Source organism: Syngnathus leptorhynchus, chromosome 2, assembly GCF_054491065.1.
Source record: "Syngnathus leptorhynchus isolate UIUO chromosome 2, UIUO_Slep, whole genome shotgun sequence".
NCBI classification, from domain to species: domain Eukaryota; kingdom Metazoa; phylum Chordata; class Actinopteri; order Syngnathiformes; family Syngnathidae; genus Syngnathus; species Syngnathus leptorhynchus.
This window is the reverse complement of record NC_141196.1, coordinates 19,929,749-19,951,653: the sequence shown is the minus strand read 5'-3', so window position 1 is coordinate 19,951,653 and position 21,905 is coordinate 19,929,749. Positions and strand designations below refer to the sequence as shown.

At 39.9% G+C, this 21,905-nt stretch overlaps 4 protein-coding genes across 7 annotated transcripts; 1 reads left to right on the top strand and 3 right to left on the bottom strand.

Annotated features, from left to right (window-relative positions):
* Nucleotides 1-38: 38 nt before the first annotated feature.
* On the bottom strand, nucleotides 39-5,866 carry xiap (X-linked inhibitor of apoptosis). Of its 2 annotated transcripts, none has more exons than XM_085900245.1 (7): nucleotides 5,723-5,866; nucleotides 3,326-3,588; nucleotides 2,689-3,247; nucleotides 1,981-2,080; nucleotides 1,819-1,897; nucleotides 957-996; nucleotides 39-698 (listed from the first exon to the last, which is right to left on the bottom strand). In XM_085900245.1, exons 2-7 carry the CDS (start codon nucleotides 3,563-3,565, stop codon nucleotides 505-507), a joined length of 1,212 nt encoding a protein of 403 aa, XP_085756371.1. In that variant the 5' UTR covers nucleotides 3,566-3,588; nucleotides 5,723-5,866; the 3' UTR covers nucleotides 39-504. The 2 variants fall into 2 exon arrangements, with proteins under 2 accessions (XP_085756371.1, XP_085756363.1); XM_085900237.1 differs by having other exon boundaries at nucleotides 3,326-3,591; nucleotides 5,723-5,864.
* A 480-nt stretch (nucleotides 5,867-6,346) lies between these two features.
* Nucleotides 6,347-8,413, bottom strand: psmd10 (proteasome 26S subunit, non-ATPase 10). Its single transcript, XM_085938582.1, has 5 exons — nucleotides 8,196-8,413; nucleotides 8,006-8,104; nucleotides 7,558-7,704; nucleotides 6,813-6,979; nucleotides 6,347-6,685 (listed from the first exon to the last, which is right to left on the bottom strand). Exons 1-5 carry the CDS (start codon nucleotides 8,307-8,309, stop codon nucleotides 6,532-6,534), a joined length of 681 nt encoding a protein of 226 aa, XP_085794708.1. The 5' UTR covers nucleotides 8,310-8,413; the 3' UTR covers nucleotides 6,347-6,531.
* Nucleotides 8,414-8,622: 209 nt separating this feature from the next.
* nxt2 (nuclear transport factor 2-like export factor 2) lies at nucleotides 8,623-10,575 on the top strand. The gene is made up of 4 exons (XM_085938594.1): nucleotides 8,623-8,790; nucleotides 8,916-9,002; nucleotides 9,155-9,299; nucleotides 9,741-10,575. Exons 1-4 carry the CDS (start codon nucleotides 8,776-8,778, stop codon nucleotides 9,923-9,925), a joined length of 432 nt encoding a protein of 143 aa, XP_085794720.1. The 5' UTR covers nucleotides 8,623-8,775; the 3' UTR covers nucleotides 9,926-10,575.
* Nucleotides 10,153-21,164, bottom strand: acsl4a (acyl-CoA synthetase long chain family member 4a). 3 transcript variants are annotated; one of them, XM_085938569.1, is made up of 16 exons: nucleotides 21,012-21,164; nucleotides 18,670-18,802; nucleotides 18,314-18,550; nucleotides 18,034-18,211; nucleotides 17,821-17,930; nucleotides 17,024-17,162; nucleotides 15,846-15,996; nucleotides 15,321-15,444; nucleotides 15,144-15,215; nucleotides 14,922-15,061; nucleotides 14,625-14,797; nucleotides 12,217-12,291; nucleotides 11,932-12,120; nucleotides 11,741-11,855; nucleotides 11,275-11,432; nucleotides 10,153-11,183 (listed from the first exon to the last, which is right to left on the bottom strand). In XM_085938569.1, the coding sequence occupies exons 3-16, from the start codon at nucleotides 18,539-18,541 to the stop codon at nucleotides 11,026-11,028; spliced, it is 2,010 nt and encodes a 669-aa protein (XP_085794695.1). In that variant the 5' UTR covers nucleotides 18,542-18,550; nucleotides 18,670-18,802; nucleotides 21,012-21,164; the 3' UTR covers nucleotides 10,153-11,025. The 3 variants fall into 3 exon arrangements, with proteins under 3 accessions (XP_085794695.1, XP_085794675.1, XP_085794684.1); XM_085938549.1 differs by having other exon boundaries at nucleotides 18,314-18,802; XM_085938558.1 differs by lacking the exon at nucleotides 21,012-21,164 and adding an exon at nucleotides 20,131-20,244 and having other exon boundaries at nucleotides 18,314-18,802.
* Between the last annotated feature and the right edge of the window lie 741 nt (nucleotides 21,165-21,905).

The following is a 21,905-nucleotide window of genomic DNA, read 5'->3' as shown; positions in this document are numbered from 1 at the left end:
ACCGACCTTGTGTATTAAATAGGCATAAAAGATTTCATGACCAATTTGTGAATTTTTTATTGCTGAAACTTATTCAAATATCAGTTAATTGGGGATCATTTTTAGGGATTGATTAGTTACATTGGTTATAATCTATTTAAACAGAAGTAGCCATGGGGTAATAAATAAACGTATACGTATTTATTAAAAAAAAAATCACACAAATGAAGTCAAGATAAATACAGGAAGTCATTAGGTCATTTTGAGCTGTTTCAAACACATCAAATGAAAAGCAAACAGTCAAAAGGCACCTCTGGAATGGAACGTGGGAAAAAATAATGTTTTTGCTCTAAATATTCCTCTATTTAAAAATATTTTATAATATACTCTTGATTAACTTTTCAATAGCCACTATTTGTACCATTTTTTTGCAATATTACAGGCTATCTACACTTAACATTAAAACACAGTCAGGGATTGTAAGAACGCAGCACAGAAAGCCTGACCGGAAAAACGAAATACTTCTTAAGCGATGTAAGTTTTTACCTTCTGCGTAATGGCCCCGCAACAAATTGGACACTTAATAAGCGTCTCTGAACATTCCTCACAGGTGGCCAGATGACCGCACGGAATGAAAACGACACAAGTATCTCGATCCATACACACTTTGCACTGTTTTTCCCTCTGCAGTTTCCGTAGTGTTTCCAATGGGTCATCATCTGAAAGACAAAAGAAAAAAAGTTTACTCATCATCAGACCATGAATGCACACAACATACGTTTTATTTCTTTGTGGTACATAAATAACCACAGGCATACCGTTACAAGTTCTATTTGGTTTTACATATATATGTACATTTATTTCATGTTTTAAGAAAACATGGATCCTATAACTCAAAAAAGTCACAGGAAAGAGAAAAGCTGCAGTCAGCTGTGGGAGGGAAGGAGGGAATCTAGTCCACAGATGTACGCATTTACCATTTTTGTATGCCGTAAATCCATTCTGATGACTTGAGGTCTGAAAACAAACACGTGCATAGTTAGACAAGATTTTTCAAAACTCAATAACTCGATTGACCAGCACTAGATTCACTTGACAAAAAACTGCTGCCACCTCTTTTCAGGTACAATACAGTAATATAATAAGTGTGTGCACAGGTTGCACCCATTCTCAGAATTGGATAAAGATTAGCCAAGTAGTGTAACAAGTTCAACATTAAAAAATACTTTAAGATTCTGTGTGGTTAAAAAAAAATATTTATGGTGTAACCTAAGAGAATATACCAGTAATCTAGAAATAACTCAAATTGAAGAAAAAAAAATCATAAATCACCTTTTTCTAAATGAAATAAAATAAAACTATAAGTTAAAAAAAAATGAAACTCCATCTTACATAAGTACAGAAATGTCAGTTATTTGAACATTTCAGATAACCTTACTTTATCAAGCAATACTTGGTGACTTTTTTTACCTTGCACTCAAATACTCCATATATTAAAAAAAAACATTCAAATACTAAAACTAGCAAAAACTACACTATAACTAAATATTTTGAAAATAGAAACGAATAAAGACAACATAATGACCTGCTCTAACAAACAAATAAAAAAACCAACTGAATTTGAAAAACAAAAGTTATCCAAATAAAAACAAACGATGGTGACAAATTCCAAACTATTATAATCCTGATTCAGGAACACAGATTGCGCTCATATTGATTCACATCTTTTGAAACAATAACAAAAATAATAAATTATATAGCCTAATTGTCATCACTTTGAAAACAAAAACTGTAATATTAACAAAAACATGTTGTGTGTTGTACATATTATCGGCTCACATCTTCGTGTCGTTGAGGATCTTGCAGCTGGATGGTGTTGATAAATTCTTGTCCTTTCTCTGCTAACAAGAAGCTGCATCTAGTTGAGGAATGAAATGTCATTCACCGACTTTGAACACTTAAGTAAAATGCATGCATGTTGGAATTGTTGTTGTTCGTTACCCAGGATAATTTTTGGCATGCTCTTCCCACGGGTCTTCATCAGGCTCCCAGCCTTTTAATCCTCCACCACATTGAAAACAGTTCACCATGTCTCTTTCCCCTGCACGTATGCATGCACACACACAAAAACATATGATTTTCAGGCATAAGAGTAAATTCAGAATATCATGACACTGAATGTTGATCCAGTGGAGCAAACTACAAATTCAAACCACCATCCTTCAGATCATAAGCATCTCGGATTAACTCCACAAATTTGTGTTTGTGGTTTTGTGTATGTGTGTGTGTGTGATGCTCCTACTACTACAGAAGGCTATCAGTGGTAGCAAACAGGAAAGGCTTAATAACCATAATAATAAGTCAATTACATAAACAGCAAGGAAAAATGCAGTACCTCCACTAATTTTACAATTCTTCATTCCAGCTGTTTCCTCTTGTTTGTTTGTTTGCAAGGTGTCTTAGAAGCATGAATAATTTGCTTTATTTTTTAGTTTGAGTTACACAGTAGTGCTGGATTATTATGGAAAAAAACAATTCTGATTATTAGGGCCCGGGCATGAGCCGTGAATGCTGCAAGGACCCTATTGTTCTCGTCGAAATTCTTTTCATTTTTTTCCCCGTAAAGACTCGCATTTGTGATTAACTTCAAATATTGAACTGAGGAGGTTGCATTGCACATTTTAATTACATTGTTAATTACTGCCATACCTGTGCTGTAGAAGCCAGCCCTTGCTAGTCGAACATGATCTATTGGGTGCTGAATCCCTGCAAAGCTGCGCAGCCTCTCTTGGAAACTCCCCATTAGGATGGAAGTGTTGACTTGAGGTGCACTGCGAGGATTCTCCATTGCCGTGCTCCCCTCGGATGGGACGTTTTCCACGTCATGGCCGAGGATGAAGAAGCAGTTGGGAAAATGTTTGTCGTGTTCACCCCAGGCCGAGTCTCCTGCTTCCCAGCCACCGAGCATGCCACCGCAGCAAAAACACTGAACCCGGTCACCTTGGCCCAGGTAGTAAAGGCCAGCTTGCGCCAGATCGCTGGGTGTCACAGGAGCAGTGGCCGGCCAGGTGGAAAAGGTCTGACGTCTGGCCTCTTCCCTCCTCATATGAGGGACCATTGGGTAGGTGGACTCATCAACCACTTCCCCTGTTCTCAAACGATATTCCATGTCTTCCTCGTCTTCGTTGTATCTGGAGCCCGTTAGTTGTGTACTGTGCTGGAAATTGGTGCGATGGGTGCAGCTGAGGAACTTGCACGATGGGGAAACCTAAAATTGAGTTCAAATGCAGGATAAGATGACGCAGATCATAAGAAGGATGTGTCCCCCATTTCCATGCCATCTTACCTCCTGATGCCTCTCTACGGGTACGTCTCCCCGGCACCAGTTTTCCACATTCATCCTACAGCTGAAACAGCGAACCCGATCAGCAGGACCAGTGTAGTAGAATCCAGCCCGGGCCAGTCGCTCTGCGGGCACCTGCTCTACCAGAGTGGAGCCGTTGAATGAGTGGAGACGATTGCTCATTTGGGAGTAGTCGATCATAAAATCGCTCTCGAATACGTCATCTTCTCTGAGGTCTGACATGATCGCAGCAAACAAGGAGATTGCTACTTTGGAGTAGAAGGTAGAGTGGGTGGGGAAGGGGTTGGGGTGGAGAGAGACCAGAAAAAGTCAGACATCTTCTGTAGGACTTGAAGCCTACCAGACATTTTCACCATCCATGTAGTTCCGGTGGCAATAGCTACAACTGTACCTTAAGTAAGCTAACCTTGTCACGAGGCCAAGGCAGAGCAATTGAGAACACAAACAAAATGGCTTGAATGTTGATTTTTAACCTTTTCTCTCTCGTCCTATTTTTCAAATGTGTTGTGCGTCTGTCCAAAAGAAAATGTTCTTTGGGAAAGAAACAGCATTTGACTCAACTCATTCAATCCCAGCCACGAGAAACGGCAATGGGTCGTTGGGCACCTGAGAGGTCACAATACGTGGAAATGTATTTGCCAGTCATGTTTTTATTCCATATTGTCCGTATTTCATGCATGTACCATATTGAGCCTATATGTCACATTATTTGTACTTGTTTTGACAAGGTTTGCCTCAAGAGCGACTTATATCTGAAAATATACTGGTATATTCTCGATTAACGAGAATACATTTTCATGTGACAGACCCGCTCTATGTTTTAAGTGTTGTTTTCACCACTACAAACGGCAATGCATCATGGGCAGTTGGGCATGGGGGGCTACCAGAGAGGTCACGAGAGCGAGCGAGCAAAGAGGGAGAGAGAGAGAGTGCGAGCGAGAGAGAATTATGAGACGTATTGTGTCAAATTCATCTTCTCAACGCTGGGTGGTGTCGTTTCTTCCTTTTGCCTTCATAATATTTTCTGAACTTTTCAGATGGTTAACATACGTGCAATTGTGTAAGTTCTAGTGTGGTAGATAGGGTCAAAAGTTTTGTACTTAAAAAAATCAAAATGCGTACTTGAAAAAATAAAACTTGAAACTGAAAATGAACGTGTTGAGCTTGAATGTTGAAAAATAAAAAACGTACAAATTCAAAATAAAAATACGCAGTTATTTTTCAATTTGAAAATAGTTTTGAAAAAGATCTAAATCTGAAAAAGAGTTGATAATGAAAAAAATGAGACCTCAAATCTTGAAAAACAAATGGAATTGAAAACTGAAAATAGTTTCTTCAGAAAAAGTCCCAAGAGCTCAAATCTTGAAAGTGAAAACTGTAAATAGTTTACTAAAAAAAAAAAAGCACCAAAGTTAAGCAAAACTACTTTCAGCTCCAAAAAACTTTCCATTACTAATTAATCAATATATTCTATTTGTCATTTAAAATAGATTGGGCTCAACGGAAAATAAGAAAATAAAGCATTTATTATATTTTATTAGTTAGTTATTATATTACAACCAGTCCAAGATATGTTGGGACATAGAGTGTGTTTGCGTGTGTGTGTCCGTACGTGCGTGAGTGTGCGTGTGATGGGCACGGCTGAATGAGACAAGTTTGTCTTCAGAGTCATACACGCGTGAGAACAGGGTGGAGCACTCGGCAACCCAGCAACACAAACCCTGTCAAAACAGACCAATTATATTTAACTCGACTTAACAAGTTTGATATGCATGTCTAACATATTACAAAAGCATGATCGATGGTTGCTGCTGTACTTTTGAGTGACATTCAACTGCATTGCATTATTTTGTATTTTACAATAGGCAGGAGGTAAAGAATATTGTTTTATGATACGCATTTCAAAACTTAACCTCTTGAATGTTAAGAGCTTACTTTTGATTGATGCAACCGTCCATCTAAAAGTAAACAAGACAAGAATCGATAAGCAGTCTTTGCTCTTTCAACTCCACATTCAAAACTAAATCACCAAATAACTGCGTGGGGGGGGGGGAAATAAAAGTCGACATTTGCTGGCTTTACGTATTCCATTCCATCGACATGCGTCATTACAAATTCTAACCACAGCGTCTGAAACGACTCACGCGGCTTTGAGCGAGCTGGAAGTCACGCTGGGGAAGTAACAGCTGCTTCCCACCAACGATACAAAACACAGCATTAGATCGGTAAACATAAAATATCACATTCAGGCATAATACTGATAGGACTGTCATTTTTTGCATTCACAGCTTTGTGCTAGCAGTAACGTGCTAGCCCGAGCTATTCTACATGTGTTTGGTATCACTTTTGTTTGTTCGAGTTAAAGAAAATAAGTTTTACCTTTGTCCCGTTCGTCACGCTTTAATCCAACAACAACTTTTAGTGAATTCTTTTAACCAGAAGTGACATGGAAGAGGTGTATCGCATGACGCGACCCTTTCAGGAAGTAGTTGATCAAAGGTTGACTGGTGCGCACCAAGTCTGCGCATCCCACGTGACATAATAACGCATGAATTATGAAAGAGAATCAAAGCAATCAAAGTAGAAAACGCTCGTTTGACACGGTTTAAAAAAAACGAACAAGTCTTTATAGATTACATGTATTATTTTTATTTTTTTAATCAGTTGCCCAATATTACAACAGATAGCATAGGTTTCCAAAGTCCATAATAGAACCCCAAATTAGTGGTTCAAACCACGGAAAATAAAGCTTACGCCTCAACTGTCAGACACCACTCAATGTGATAAAAACACACCCAGCTCGAATCTTCAAGTTTCTCTACCAAAGTATTTGCTCTACAGTCTTATATGTCCATAGCCGGAATACTGTAGACTGTGCCGCTGAGTGGAATAAACAGTTAACGTTCGCAGAAATTTTGTGCACCCGAGTGAGGCGGTGAGTCGCTCTGGCTTCATCCACCAAGACTGCAATGGACGTTCAACGGAGAAAACACACAAAATAAAGAAGCTTAACACTGACTTTATTACACAATTTGCAATACATCAAATATCACAGAGGTTGGTCTGTAGTTTGGGCCAGCGCATTTCAGTGTTTTTGGTCAGATATGTTAGCATCTGTGCCACTGAGGAAGTCAAACTTGTCTCAGGTCTGGGTGAAGCCGAAAATGGACCTTTAGGTTGGCAATGCATCATCCTTCCACAATTCGACGAAGTACGTTGCCTAGACTGCCCTTGGTCATCTGGAGAGGTGTTTTCTCCTCCTTGTTTTCAATATAAATGCTGGCTCCGTGTTCCACCAACAGCTTTGCTGCTTCAACCCGTTCCTCATCGCACGCCAGGTGGCTGGTTCAACAAAATGGAGAAATAGTTGCAAATATAAATACACCTTTTGTCATTTAACACTTCCACATTGCTTGATTCAAGTAGTTTAGATCATGCTTTTAATGGTTCAGTGTTGCTCCAAACATACAGTGCTGTGTTGCCCTGCGAGTCCTGGATGTTGGTCGAGGCACTCTGTTTGAGAAGCAGCTGGATCAGGCGATAGTTGCCCTTGGCGGACGCTCTATGAAGTGGAGTGGAATCAAGTTTGTCTGTGGCATTAGGGTCGGCTCCATTTTCAAGCAAGAGCAAGGCAATCTAGGAAAGAGGACTGAAATAAGCCTACTTGGCTTTGATTTTCTACTTTGTTCACATCGTGTGTTCCAAGTTATATCTCACTATCCATTCACTTATACTGTTTGGGCATATGGTATATACAATATATATAAATACGAGTTCAAGATTTTTCATCAGAGGATATGATGTGAAGAAAATAACGTTACGGGTGTCAATCATTTTTTTGTCGCCCAGCAAAGCAAATAAAGTGTGTATGTAATGTTAACGGAATTGCGTGTATTTTTTTCCCCTCCACTTTTTAAATATACTGTATCCCTCCATACATCCAACACAATATCTACTGCATCATTTTCCATGACTTATGATTAGTAATTACATTTGATTTATACACACAGTGTCAAAAAGGGGGAAGAGAGAGAGAGAGAGAGAGAGAGAGAGGGAGAGAGAGAGAGAGAGAGAGAGAGAGAGAGAGAGAGAGAGAGAGAGAGAAAGAGAGAGACAGAGAGAGACAGAGAGAGAGAGAATGATGGGGGAAGGTCAGAGGGAGGGGAGGAGAGGGAGAGAGCAGAAGGCAGAGTTAAAAAAAGTTAGATATTTACCTCATATCTGTCCTTGGAGGCAGCATAATGTAGAGGAGTGCATCCATTTTGATTTACAGAGTTTAACTGAGCGCCTTTGGCTATTAGTGCTCTGACAATGTCTTCTCTACCTGCAGATGATGCAATGTGAAGAGGGGTCCATGCAGCCTGGAAATAACATCAGCAAGGGCTGTCATTTTGAGTTCTTCCATTCGACAATCAATATTTCCCTGGCTTTGTCCCTATTTTAACCTTTGTGATGGGTTTGCATCACTTTTTATTTATATTATTTTACTGCTTTCCAGCCATTTATATATACTTGAGTACATTGTTGTTATTTTGTATGAAAAAAAGAGGATCTGTATCCTTTAGTTTTTCTAGTATACAACCTAAAACGATTTTCTTTTAGTGGACAACAGTAGAAAGGTAGGAAGAGTAATTATTTGATCTAAATGTTTTAAATTCATACGTCATCTTGCATGTTCACTTCCACTCCCAGGTCAAGCAGAAAAGAAACAATGTTGAGATGGCCAGCCGAACAAGCCCAGTGCAAGGCCGTTCTGTGATCCTGAAACAAAAGAAACGTGCAAAATTGAACATTTAGACATTCTATTATCACGTCAAATAAAACAAGTTGGTTGGTCGTGAATTTTTTTTACCTGGTCCGTTTTGCAGGCTAGGGTTTTATCAGATGTAATGCACTCTTTTAACTTCTCAAACTGGCCCAAATATGCCAAATTACACACGTCAACGTTTGAGACAGACCCCTCCATTCTTAAATATATTGTGCCGAAATGTATTCGGAAAATAATAACGTATGCATATGCGTACACTGCCAAATTTGAACCAAGGGTGAATGACTCAGGAAATTATAACTTCTACTTCCGCATACAACACATGACCTCGTCACAATAAAATACAACGCGAGACGTTTCCAAGGTGAAATGCTGTATATTTTAGATGCATATACAACCACAGATAAACATAAGTAATATATGAATAAATGAAAACGCCTAGAACAATCCTAGTTGGTAACTGCATCGCCTGTGACCCACATGTGTGTTTTATTTTGGTAGTTCAAGCTACATTTGCAGGAAGTAAATAAGCGTCAACGCTACAGCCAAGCAAGCGTCAAATCAAGCAATTTGAAATAATACAACGAACATTACTGTGTTCTACATCTCTTGCTAACGCTCTTATTTCATTCCGAGACATAGCCGACATTATTATTTTTTGCTCATGGCAGCGATAGTGGTAAGCTACAAATGAAACTTTTTTATTTAGGCAACCGGCAGGGCAATGTAGTTAGCCTCTTGCTCGTAGTATTTAACTTGCACGTGTTAATGAACATTAACACTCATTTGTTTGCAATCCCGCAGGATTTCAGGACCCACGTGGACCAGTCTTGCAGGTATTCGGAGGAGTTCGTCAATATATACTACGACTGCATGGATAAAAAAAGAAGGGTGAGTGGTTGTTCAATTGGTGCAATGACAATGTACAACTTTTGTTCCTGTTATTTGGGATTATTTGTCCTTTCATTGTGTCTTTCCTGTCATACGATCACAGTATTTATACTGCTTTCTGACGTCTAACTACTTTTTTTTTTCTTCCTCAGAACCTCACCAGACTCTACCTGGATAAGGCAACCTTGGTGTGGAATGGAAACACTGTATCCGGACTAGTTGCCCTGGGAGAGTTCTTTGAGGCACTTCCCTCTAGCGAGTTCCAAGTCCAAACACTGGATTGTCAACCAGTTCACGGTTAGTAACAATACAATGTAGACCGAGGGTGTCCAAATGGATTCCTCTGAGGGCTCTATACAGAAAAATCCAAGTATAAACTTTAACAATCTTTAACATGATTGCTAATTTTTGAAATATTTCTGCCCCAGTCCTGTAGCTGAATCTTATTTTCCCCCACATTCAGAATCCAAACAAGAACAATCTGGCTCGTGGATCATTAAATGTTTAATTACCTTGATACAGGAGAAAAGTAGAGACATTCTTTTATTCATTGTGGCATAGAGACATTTTGTTGCTAGAGTATTTAAGTTGTAAGTTTTTTTTTTTTTGCATATCTAGCAAAGCCCTATAAAACCAAATGATTAGTACCTGTAGTAATTGTGTTATCGTTTTTTTTTTTTTTTTTTTTTAAGAGGATCAGCTGTTTTAAATATCACCTGTCTCTCCCTTGGCTCACAGATCAAGCAACTCAAGGTCAGATGACTCTACTTGTAGTCACCGGCGGAACTGTCAAGTTTGAAGGGAACAAGCAGCGTTTCTTCAACCAGAATTTTCTTCTAACGGCTCAGGCGTCTCCAAACAACGATCAACCTGTGTGGAAAATTGCTAGCGACTGTTTTCGTTTTCAAGACTGGAATAGCTGATTGTCCTCAGCTAAACTCTCTTTTTATGTATATAGATTTGTAATGGGATGAGAGGGGGAATGAGATCCATCCACATTTAGTATGAAAAGGGTTTTATTTTCAAGAATAGCTTGAACAGTAAGGCCTGTGATTAGGATGGAGTAGTTTGTGTACAGTATACAAACAAGTTCATTAAAATACAAACACTCATGATACTGACTTGATCAGTGGGGGAATGAGTTCCACAATTAGTATGAAAAAGGTTTTATTTTCAAGAATAGCTTGAACAGTAAGGCCTGTGATTAGGATGGAGTAGTTTGTGTACAGTATACAAACAGGTTCATGAAAATACAAACACTCATGATACTGACTTAATCAGTTTCCCCTTTACAAAGAAAGGCTAAAGGTGTAGCTGCTGCCACCAAGCATGGTCTTTAGCCATTTATCGTGAACAAAGTAACCTGCTCAGCATGTGCTGAAAGTGCAAGCAAAGAATGCTTTTGGCATTGTCCCAAAATAAAACATCTGCTCTTGGTGTTCCTGAGTCATTTATGGTTGGACATTTGGTCTTTTTTCAGCATTGACATAAATAGCAAGAATAAAATTCGCCAGAATAAATTAAGTAAAGGTTGTCAAGCATATCTCTGGATAGGGGGGTGTTGATGACCTAACGCTTCATGTAAACTTTTCGCATGGCCGTCGAAACATTGAACAATTTGTGATCAAAACGTCACGTAAAACCACTGACAAGTGCTGCAGACTCAAGGCACAGTAACATCAGTACTCCAACGACAAAAGAATATCGTTATCGGTAATGGTTCAATGACTAACACAGACAGCACAGTATTAGCAATGTGTGGAGGAGTGATAGTTTTTCTTTAAGGGTTCCTTCCCAAAAAAAAGCAGTAACCCATGGTCATCTTTAACCATCCTACTTCTACACACCAGTGGCACAGGTGGATCAAAAGCTGCATCTTCTGTGTTCAGCTCATTTTCATTTATGTTCGTCTGGAACACAGACAGCAAAGAAACCCACACGCTTTACGGGAAACTACAGGAAAAAAAAAAAAAATAGAGCGGCCAAGCTGAAATAAAGCCTCTTGGCTGAGAAGGATTGCGACTTATTTGCCACCATACATCCTCTCTATGTGGTGACGATAGTGGTTCTTTAGCTCTTTGCGCTTCAGCTTGAATGCATCTGTGACAAGACCCATCTCAGGTGTCCATGGCTCTGGGCTTAGATGAACCTTCACAGGAGTTTCAAAGCGCTGGAGTTTAACTACAAGGATGAGAAGACAAGTTCAATCACATTGTGTCAAAAATGACAAAAAGGTAAAAGAGGTGGAGAGAGAATTGTCCTAAGCTCCTACTTTTAGCAGCAACCTCCTTGATTTCCTTTAGAACCTCTTTTTCCATGTCGTCATGGGTGCAGATGTCCTCCCAAGATGCATCCAGCCCCCTCTGCTTGGCCAGTTGCAACAGCCGCTTCTGGTTGGGAACCACAAAGCTGATCACGTAGTTCTGATCACTGATGGGTAGATAAGGAAGACAGGGAAATTAATGAAATACACACTGCATTCAAAATATGTAAGTAGGAAATGGGGCGTGCCAGATTTTATAGGCGCATCAGTTGAATGATTCATGAAGACTGCTGCCACCTTGTGGTCACTTGCCCTCACTAAAAGGGAACATTTCTTTCCCTTTTTTGCATTTCTTGTTCAACAGCCACACCTGGTTTTGGCTTTTATTCCAAATGCAACATTTGGGACAGGAGCCAATTCTCATGCTCTTTGTTGGCACGGTTGCAAGTATTCGCAATGGTTGCATGTGACTCACCTGTTTGCGTAAACACAAATGTTGTCGATGAGGGAGCTGTTCTTCAGGGCCGACTCCACCTTACCGAGAGACACGTACTCGCCCGCTTGCAGTTTCACCAGATCTTTTTTACGGTCTGAACAAAAAAAGGTATCAAGTTAACAGAATCAAGCCAATCCAAAGTCTTTTTTTTTTTTTTTGATGATACATACCTACTATTTGTAGACAGCCATCTGGGTGCACCTCACCAACATCACCAGTACAAAACCATCTTTGACCACTCTCATCCACAAAAAAGTCCTCATCCTTACTCTCGTACTTGAAATAGCCCATGGTCACGTTCGGGCCGCCAATCAGGATCTCACCTCTCGGGTTAGGCTTATCTTTACTGGTGTAGCCGCCTAATTAAAAGTAGCAAATGGAGACATCCAATAGATGGATGTATCACTGGAATGTGCAACAAGAGGAAACAAGTCTGTTCAACAAACATGCCGTACCTTCAGCCCAGTCCCGCAGTCTGAACTCACAGCAAATAAGTGGTGCCCCAACACGGCCGGTGCTATTGTCTGCAACTGTATGGTAGAAAAATAAAGGAACATGTGTCTACCATCATCATCATCACTATATGGTCCCTCTCTAAAATTATTAGAACAGCGAGGTCAATTTCTTTGCTTTTGTGATATACTGAAGACATTAGAGTTTCATATCAAAAGATAAAGTACATATGAGACAAGTTTAGCTTTTGTTTTATGGTATATAGACGGCACCTTTTTGTTAAAGCAACCCATTTTTTAAAGGGAGTATAGAAACAGACATTATGAAATTAACTTGAAGTGAATGACAATTATTTTTTGGTGGCATAACTTGCGAAAAAAGCATTTTGTGTATTTTTTCATAACTCTCACGTTTCATAATATTCAGCTGCTGTTGATCTTTGACCAACCTGTTTAACGTTTGTTGCTCTGTACTTGCACCAGTACATAGTTACTTTTTCAGGACAATGCAAATGAATTGTACTGTTGTCTTTCTATGGCAACAAAAATCAAGGAATTGACATTTCCGTTCCAACGCTTTTTGGAGGCGACTGAATTTCTACAGAAAGACTGGAAAGTCAAAAGCTATGAAGTATTGTGCATTTTAAAGGAAAGGTGTTTCTGATCCTCAAAATAAAACTGGTACAGATGCCCTTGCTTCCAAGCGGACACGTTATAATTGTTCCGTGTTCCTGCTAATTGCAAATCCAAGCTTTTAAATTCTTTATATTAAAATTCAAGGCCCGTCAGCTAAATAATGGCACCAACTAAAGCAAATAAAGTATGTCCACATTCTTTTTCTTGCTAAGTAGCAACCTCCGCAAATTTGCATTCTTTCTTCCATTTATACAGATATTAACACAAGGCTCAGAATAAGCGGTTTTTTGCACCTCATTAGTTTATTACTACATATTAACTAACAAAACTGAGAATCACACACCAACTGTCAAAAGCAGTGATGTGTATTGTGTTCTCATATTCATCTGAAAGAGCCTGTAAATTGTCTGATGGGACTAATTTCCAATGAGACATTGTCTCCACCAGCGAAGGAGTGGCACTAAGAGCTGATAGGTGAGGAATTGTCAAGAAACCGAGGTAATGCAATATACTGAATCTGGACACACAATTAGCTAAACAATCAACTCCAAAAAAACAATTGTTGAATCATTAGATTTTTTTTTTTTTTATTGTTTAATAAAACCTTGGCTCCAGTTGGGGAGCAAAAAAGCTGCCCCTAAACTGAAGTTCTTGATTTGCAATCATTTCAAGTCTTGTTAAGCTGTATCTTTTTTTGTCAGAATTTCCAGTCGACTAGTCAAGGTCAACAGTGTCTCTCTGACGTTCTACAATGTTCGGAGCGTTTGGAAGAAAACACAATGATTCAGTGGTGAAGTTTTTTGTTTACACGTATGTAACTGATTGAGAGAATGACTCATGTGTGTATCATGTGCGAGGTACACACTGTAACTGGAAGATAGATTTCTTGCTGGTTACTTTTTTGTTGTTGTTCAAGCAAATGATTTCCTCTTTTGACTTTTTTTTTTTTTGTCTAGTCTTCAAACTCCACACATCCGCTGCAGTCAAAAGGATCTACTAGACTATGCACAATTGTTTTCCTGAAATCTATGCTCACTCGGACAAAAAAAAAAAAAACACTTGTGAAGCACTATTGGGGGAAAAAAGACAAGGCTTGGGGGGGGGAAGGCCGCTTCCATCCTAATTCATTCGATTTAAATGTGTGCATAGATACACTGAATGTTTAAAATAAAAAAATAAAAAGTTGGCACCGCCATTAAGTGTTTCCATGATTGAGATTTAAAAAAAACAGTTCAACCTTTTGTTGCAATGCTTGAAGATCAGTGATTATACACACAATATAAATACATGCTTATTGTATCGTTATGGCCCCGAGGCCTTTTAGGGGGAAGTTATTGGTGCTTTTGTGGGTGTTCCTTTCTGTTCTTTTGTCCACAGGTGTCTCCATTTTATCTCCTGTGTCTGCTTGCCCAAGCAACCTGCCGCCTGTCTCTGTGTGGTAAATAAGAGCCAACCGGCATGTGGGTGCTCATGCTCGCCACCATCTGTCAGCAGGGCGCCGCTGATGCCTACACTTTAAGAATTCCCTTCTGTTTGCACATTTAGTTACTTTACCTAGATTAGTTTTAGTTGATGTTATTTCCTTGTGCGTTGTAACCATTTTTTGTGCACTCCATCCTGACAGTATGTTATTACTTTCATGATAAAATATCTGTGCTGACTGGCAAGAACATCAAAAGACAGATTGTTTTTGTTCTAGCAGGCAAAAGTGTGAGATTCCAGAGCCAAAACACACCCAAAAAAAAAAATCAGTGGTCGTGCGATTACAGCCTTACCCTCAGTGATGGTGCCTGCTCCACAAGTTTCAGTGAGGCCATAGCCTTGGCCCACAGGACAGCAGAAGCACACATTCATGAACCTCTGTGTAGCCGGGGACAAAGGAGCTCCTCCCGACAACATCAAGCGCACTCGCCCACCCAGCAGCTTCTTCACTTTTTTAAACAACAGGCTGCAACAAAGAAACGTAGTACGTGTCACACCTCATAATTTGATCAAGTTCAACCTGCCATTCGGCATGTACTTTGCGAGTAGCAACATGAAAACAGATGTTGTTATGCAAGACAAATCCTTACGCATTGCAGAGAGGTGCGTCGTAGCCTCTCCTGATCTGCTTTAGTTTGTATTGGTAGCCCAGGTTGAAGAGCATCTTCTGAACGTAGCTCATCTCCTGCACTTTGCTCATCACGTTCTTGTTTATGCGATCCAAAATTTCCTAGTTGGTGGAGCAAAAGAAGACACGATGAGCTAAGAGCAGGGGGAATAAGTAAAAGAGTAAAGACCAACATGATTCTTACCGGCACAGCTGCCATCAGTGTGGGTTTAAGCACAGTGGAGTCTCCCTTGCTTCCTCTTTTTATTTTGGAGGACTAGAAGAACACAAAGAAACAAAATGAACACACCGCATAGAGCCTATGATGACTAAGTGTAGCAAGCAAACTAAATGACTGAAGAAGACCCTGCAGAACATTTACCTGATCAGACAGTGTGTGGGGGGAAGAGTAGCCTATCGAACACCCGTACGTGACACAGCTGATCTCCGCAGTCATCTCCAGCACATGGGCCAGAGGCAGATAGCCGATGTAAATATCCTTGGGCCTATTTAGGCACGGGAATAAAAAAGAGGTGAGATCTGTGTGGCCACATCTTGTGTTGTGGTTGGAAAATATTCAAGCACAGTTGGTGACCCCTGAGCAAGCACTGCCCATGACAACCAATCAAGTTGTCCCATGACCCAACGCAATGACCCATTTTTAGGGAACGTCAAATCAAAATGGTCTTGTTCTATGCGCTCCAACTAGTCTCAACATGTTGTTCTGATTAATAAATATTGTTTCTAGAAAATAAATAACGCTCACAGTTAAATAATCCACCTGATTTTATCCATCTCATCGTAGTGCCGCTAACTGTTTCTGGTGTAAAACCACAACTTCATGAAAAATGGTGGGGATATGAAAAATTGAATTAAAAAGTAACCCATCCAGAATATTTAAACATACCCGAGTCCATGGATGCGTTCACATTGGCCAGTCATTCCTGCGATCAAATTACTGTGGATAATCATGACTCCTTTGGGGCGCCCAGTGGAGCCGCTGGTGTACATGACCACAGCCAGATCAGATGGCTCCGGCTTCACAAGTTCCTTTCCCACTGCAAAACAGACACATCCTTTTTTGAAAAACAAAAAACAAACCTACAAGTACATTAATTACTGTTTCTTTCTGCACAATCCCTACGGCGCAAAACACAATATGGTAACTTGTGAAAGAAAACAGACAGACGTGACAGAAACATCACGAGGGGAGTCAGCCATGGAAAAGCAAACTGGTTTTCAGAGGTTGGAGTGGCCCTAAGTGGAGATGTCTACATAAATTTAGACGCTGGTTGATTCCCGTTATTTGGACATTTGAGGTATTGACAATGATTTCCAATGGACAAATTGCGATCGCTCCCTCAAATGACCACCAAGACATGAAGGGAGGGGGCGTGGCCATATCCCTCATTAACTGAGCATTTTTAAGGCATTTGTTATTTCATTTTTTCTACAAAATGAATGGGCTTTTTTCATTTTCCTGATCAAAATATTCATTAACTGAGCTTGAAGGTGAAAAATGAACCATGCTTGCTTTTGTCTCTCTTTTAACTTTTAAAAACAAATCTGGCTGTAGATAAGTTAAAAACCATGATTACAAATAACGCAATTAACACAAAGGTGCAACCGATAGACTGAGGAGGACTGGACTCGGATGCAACGATCAGGAGTGACCCAAATTGACCTCTTGGAATCAACCCCAAACACTACTGTTGAAACTCTAAACAGGGCACAGAATCCAAAACAAACTGGAGCCTTTGCGAAACATTGCTGCTGCTAACCCACGGTTATTAGAGTGCTTCTCATAAAACGGAAAATGTTTATAGGCAAGGACTCTGAAATTCCGGACGGAGAACGAGAATAAAGTAACAATTACCAGAGATAAATAACAGTACAATTATTTAACAATTGGAAATCAAAGACACTCAAGTGGACGATCAATAAAATATACTTTGAATGGTGTTCGAGAGTTTTTCTGCTGCAAAAGCACAATCACAAATAACTAGACTTTGAAGACACTTCACACATTCCAACTGACTATGAGAATTTCTCTTGGTGCAGGTGAAGGTGTGACAGAACACTCACTATTTTCAGGCAGTGCGCCCAGATTTTGCACTTCTTGCATACTGTGGATAGAGAGTCCTGCCGGGTAGCCTGCTGTGGTCACTTTCTTCTGGTCCACATAGATTATGTGTTTCAGGTTGGGGATATTTGGAAGCACATTCTGGGACAAACAAGAGCACAAATGGGGAGTCAGAATATTTTCCGACAATTTTATCTTTGGTCTGAATCTACTCATGTCTCTACGTACAGGACACCACAGTTTTTCTAGGAGCGTGACTGAGCTTGTGTAGAGTAAAATGAGACTACCAGAAATGATTTGTAAACTAAATCCCCAAGAAATTACACACACACACGGTGAGAAATGCTGTCACCACCAACCAGAAATTTAAGCATGGAAATAAACCACGAGGGCAAAAAGCGTCCCGACATTTTCCTGTTTTATTAGCTTTAAACATCCGAATTTCACAAGAAGTGCTTATTTAAGAGGGCTTATATTTGCGAGGAAGCTATTTGTACAAAAGCCGGTACGACTGCAAATGTTGGATAGAGGCCTGTTTAATTCGCTTTGGCAATAGAATGTGAGGGAAAACTAAAGCAAGTTCAATAATAGAGAATAAAAAGATGTTTGCGTGTCTAGTTGTCTGACTCAAAAATTTGCTAAAGGTTAATAATGGTATAGTCTGCATGTTTTTCCCCTAAGAGAAATTCATATTTATTTTTTTGTGGTGATTATTTGAGACCCATTGTTTATTAGGACAACCACTATTTGGAGAAGGGACAAAGCAGATGGTAAAGATGATGCAGAGGGATAAACTCACTTTTAGTTTTGTCTCGAGCAGTTCCACACTAGTGACAAGATGAGAAACTCCAGTTTCATTCAGTCCGAATGCAATTGCCTCCTCTCCCAAGGTTGCATAGAATGTCACCACTAGGAAGAAACCATTATTATTATTTTTTTTTGGGGGGGGGAACATGTATACGCTGTGTTTTCGACACAATTCACAGACAGGAGAGACAATGTAAATACGCACATGGAAAATTATGCCTAAAGCACGTTTGGGCAGTTATCATCCATTCTGCTCTGGTCTCACAGAAGATTGCAATAGTGCTTTTGGGTTTCTGTCCGAGGGCTGCCAATCCGCTTCCAAACTGACTGGCGAGTGAGTCAACTTGGTTGTAGGAGAGCCATTTGTAATCACCAAGAATCAGCTGAGGGGAATCAATACACAAAAGCCAAGCCATTAGTCGTCAAAAACTGTACACAAAACAAATAAGGTTAGCGTCAAATGAATAAATGACGTATGTACTGACTTTTTTAAAAATCTTCCCATTGGGCTGCATCTCGTTTTCCTCACTCAGCACTTCTCTGGTGCCAAGACAAGGCGAATCTCCAAAGCGCTCCACTGCGAATGTGAACAACTTATCGAGAGTGTTCTTGCCCGGCAGGTCTTCCTTGGCCAGCGTGTCAAAGTGGTCCACAGAGCGGTAGGGTCCCTCCGCGCATCCTGAAGTGGAGCGAGCCTTGACCCGCTTGGACATGGCGTTCCTCTGGCCGGCGCCGGTGATGTAGTACCATGGTAGGAAGGAGAGGACAGAGTAGAGCCACACCACAAGGTGGACTGGAAAAAGGAGGATAGACTGGACAGTATCTGACTGGAAAGCCATACCGTGGTGGATGTGATGGGGGAGGGATAAGGATGCTTCAAATGGGGTAGGGAAATGCTTAAAAAGGCTAGGGGAGCACTATGAAGCCCAGCAATGGTACGACGTCCACGGCTCCTCAGATCCCAGGGTATTGAACTGAAATCAAAACATAAAAAGCCTGTCACAAAAGCAAGCAGCAACAAGCAGCATTTTATTTGACACCTAATCTAGAAGCATTAAAATGGCCTTTCACCACATAGGGAACTTCAGCGCATAATTCAAGACCTTTGAAGCTTTGAAGTTTCTGTAAAGTGCAGTTCCGTGTATGTCATCAGATTGGTGCTCTCTGATGGCAAACAAAATCAAAGAGCAAAGGAACCTTTTGTATCAGGAATTAAGGAACTTTATTTCCTAGTAATTCTGGTGCAGGGCCAAAAGTGTTACAACTGCCATCATTCAGCCAACACTGGAGAAAACATCAGCATACATTTGTAATAAATATTTTTGGGAGGGTTGACTCCCAAAAGATTAGTTCTCTTGCACTATTGCCTATGTTGCATATGGCAATAAATTGGAAGTTGCAACAAGTTGGAAGTCTACCAGCATCACAAAACCGGTTGTGTTCAACCTTCAAGGTTCATAAGAGAAGCCTTCCAGTAGATTTTACATTATGCAAATGACAAACTATGAGAACAAGCAACAGGAGAGCAGTAACGCATTTTGAATAATGAACAAAAGATAAAGCATTTGAATAAATGCAGAAAATTTTGACGCGGTAATGATTTGATATTTGAAAAGAGAAAATAATTTGAGTAGGGTACATCCAATCCATTACAACCAGGAGAATCAAAATCAGATTTTTTAAATCACACATGAAAATGAATCAGAAGTACTAGATAAGCTTCCTACAGCTTAATAGAAGTTAAGATTTGTGACTTTTTGATACAATTTGAAATGACATTGAAGGCCAACCTCCCTACGTTCCCACAGTCCCTCATAGCCCAAAATTGCTACATTACACATATGAGGCACAGATGCTCTTAGAAATCCTGACTAATACTTACATTGCTGTTTTGTTGTTTCTAATATTGTGAAAGTGCCACAAAAGTCATTCTGCAATTTTCTGCATGAGTTATTTTTAAATTTATAAAACTCTACTTAGCTTTCAACATTCTTTTAGACTTTCGAAAGATTGATTTGAAAATGTAATGCCAATTAAGGCATTGTGTTTTTAGATTGAGTGCCCTTCAAGACTTAAAAGGATCTGAGAGCCCTGCTGCTCTATAATGATAGACGTGTATATCAGAACTAAAACGGTGAAAGAAGTTCATTCTTTACATTTTCAAAATTATTCATATTTTGATGGCATTTTTGAAGAAACAGTAAATTAAGTACAAAAGAATCTAGGAAACGTCAAGCATAATTTCCAGTTATCTATACTCAAGTGATGGTTGGTTTTAAAGGACTTTATAAAGTTGACTGACCTTTCAAAAGAATGATGTCAAAGTCTGAATGACTGTGAGCAAAAACACACAATGACCAACATTCATCAGGATCTGCAAGACACGTCAGCCTTAACCAACCCCCAAAAAGTGTCGACTGTCTGTAATCAGCCAAATGCACAGCCAAGGAACTTTGGATGGATGAGCGTCTTCCAACCAATCACAGAAAGCAGCACTCAGCCTACCGTGCGAAGGTCAAGCTCTCCTCCTCATTGACCTCTCAGGTGATGACCCGGCAACTACAAAACAGTTTTTAATGCGGCAAGATGCTAATGAAATGTCAAAATAAATTGTCTTAACGTGTCGTATGTGGGAACCGTAACAAAACGTACCTGAACTATCTCATAATGACGATGATCGGAAGTTAAAACAAGACATAAAAGACTCGAATGGGTCTCCTTTGAAATGTACACGTCACGCGTGACGGCAGTCATGGAAAATTGGCTGACTAATATTTGTGAATTAATCCATTTATTTTTTTTTCCCCTTCAAAGATGCGTAGCTACGTTAGTAATCACAGTCTCAACATTGCCACATTTCCCGTTCACTTGCGCCACAACACAGACTCACCCCTACATGATTTGTAGTTAAATATAAACACATTGGCATTGTATTTATTTTCAAAGAATCGGAAGCAAAGAGGACAAAAGCCACCGCTCGTCTAAGTGTGCCAGCTCGGCTTTGAGCAACCGTTGATGCCCGCCAAACAACGGAGACGAAGAACAGTTTGATCGAAAGCTATTCTACGTTTCCCTCTCAAATTAACCCCGACTTCATTCTACAAACGGATAAAGCCACTAATAAGATTAGTGGCCAGCAAGCCTAGTGATAGCCATCAATTGCCATGCTGGCCCCATTCTTACCTTTGACAGCGGGAACCCGGCGAGTCGTGACTCGTGTCTCCATTCACAATGACCGACAGTTACCTCTTCTAAGGACTCAGGAACACGGAACTACTACGTCATCTGATTCCATTTCTCTCGACCAATGGGAAGGGGAAATAAACTTAACCCTCTCAACCATCTAACACCCTAAGTATTATATATATATATAGTAAGCATGAGCAAGTGTCTGATACACACACACATAAATAATAATAATAATTAAATAATTAAATGCCTGCTAAATGGATAGATGCTGGAAAAGTGCCAGAAGGTGAATTATAAGTTAAATTACACCACAGCGCCTACAAATGCTGCAAGAGACTTACTGGAGCATGTATGGATCCAAGATTCACCCAGAAAATCAGACATGAATATCATTGCGCATGTTTGGGATATAATTAAAGAGGAAGCTTGGAAGACAAAACCAAAAAAATCTTGATGAACTCTGGGAGGCATGTAAGACTGGATTCTTTGTTATTCCTGATCACTTCAACAAACCGCATGGATGCAGTCCTTCAAGCTCATGGAAGTCATACAAAATATTAACTATGGCTCGAAATAGCACAGCAACTTCATTCAATAATTTTGTGACACATTGTGTTCATTAAATGATTCATATTTCTTCAGTGAAGCAAATTCATTTTCATACGTTCAACCTAGTTGGCCTGTTTTGTTACGTTTTAACAATTCACAACCATGATCCGTTGACTACACCAGTTTGTGGACCCCGCGGAGGTTTTCTTGTATGTTTTGGGGTGTTCTAGGTATTGAGGGGGGGCTGTGTGGCGGACCTCGGGGATCATTTATAATATTTAAGCCTCTCACCAGCTGGTGTTACTTTTTTCCTTTGTTATTGTTGCTTTGCTTTGATGA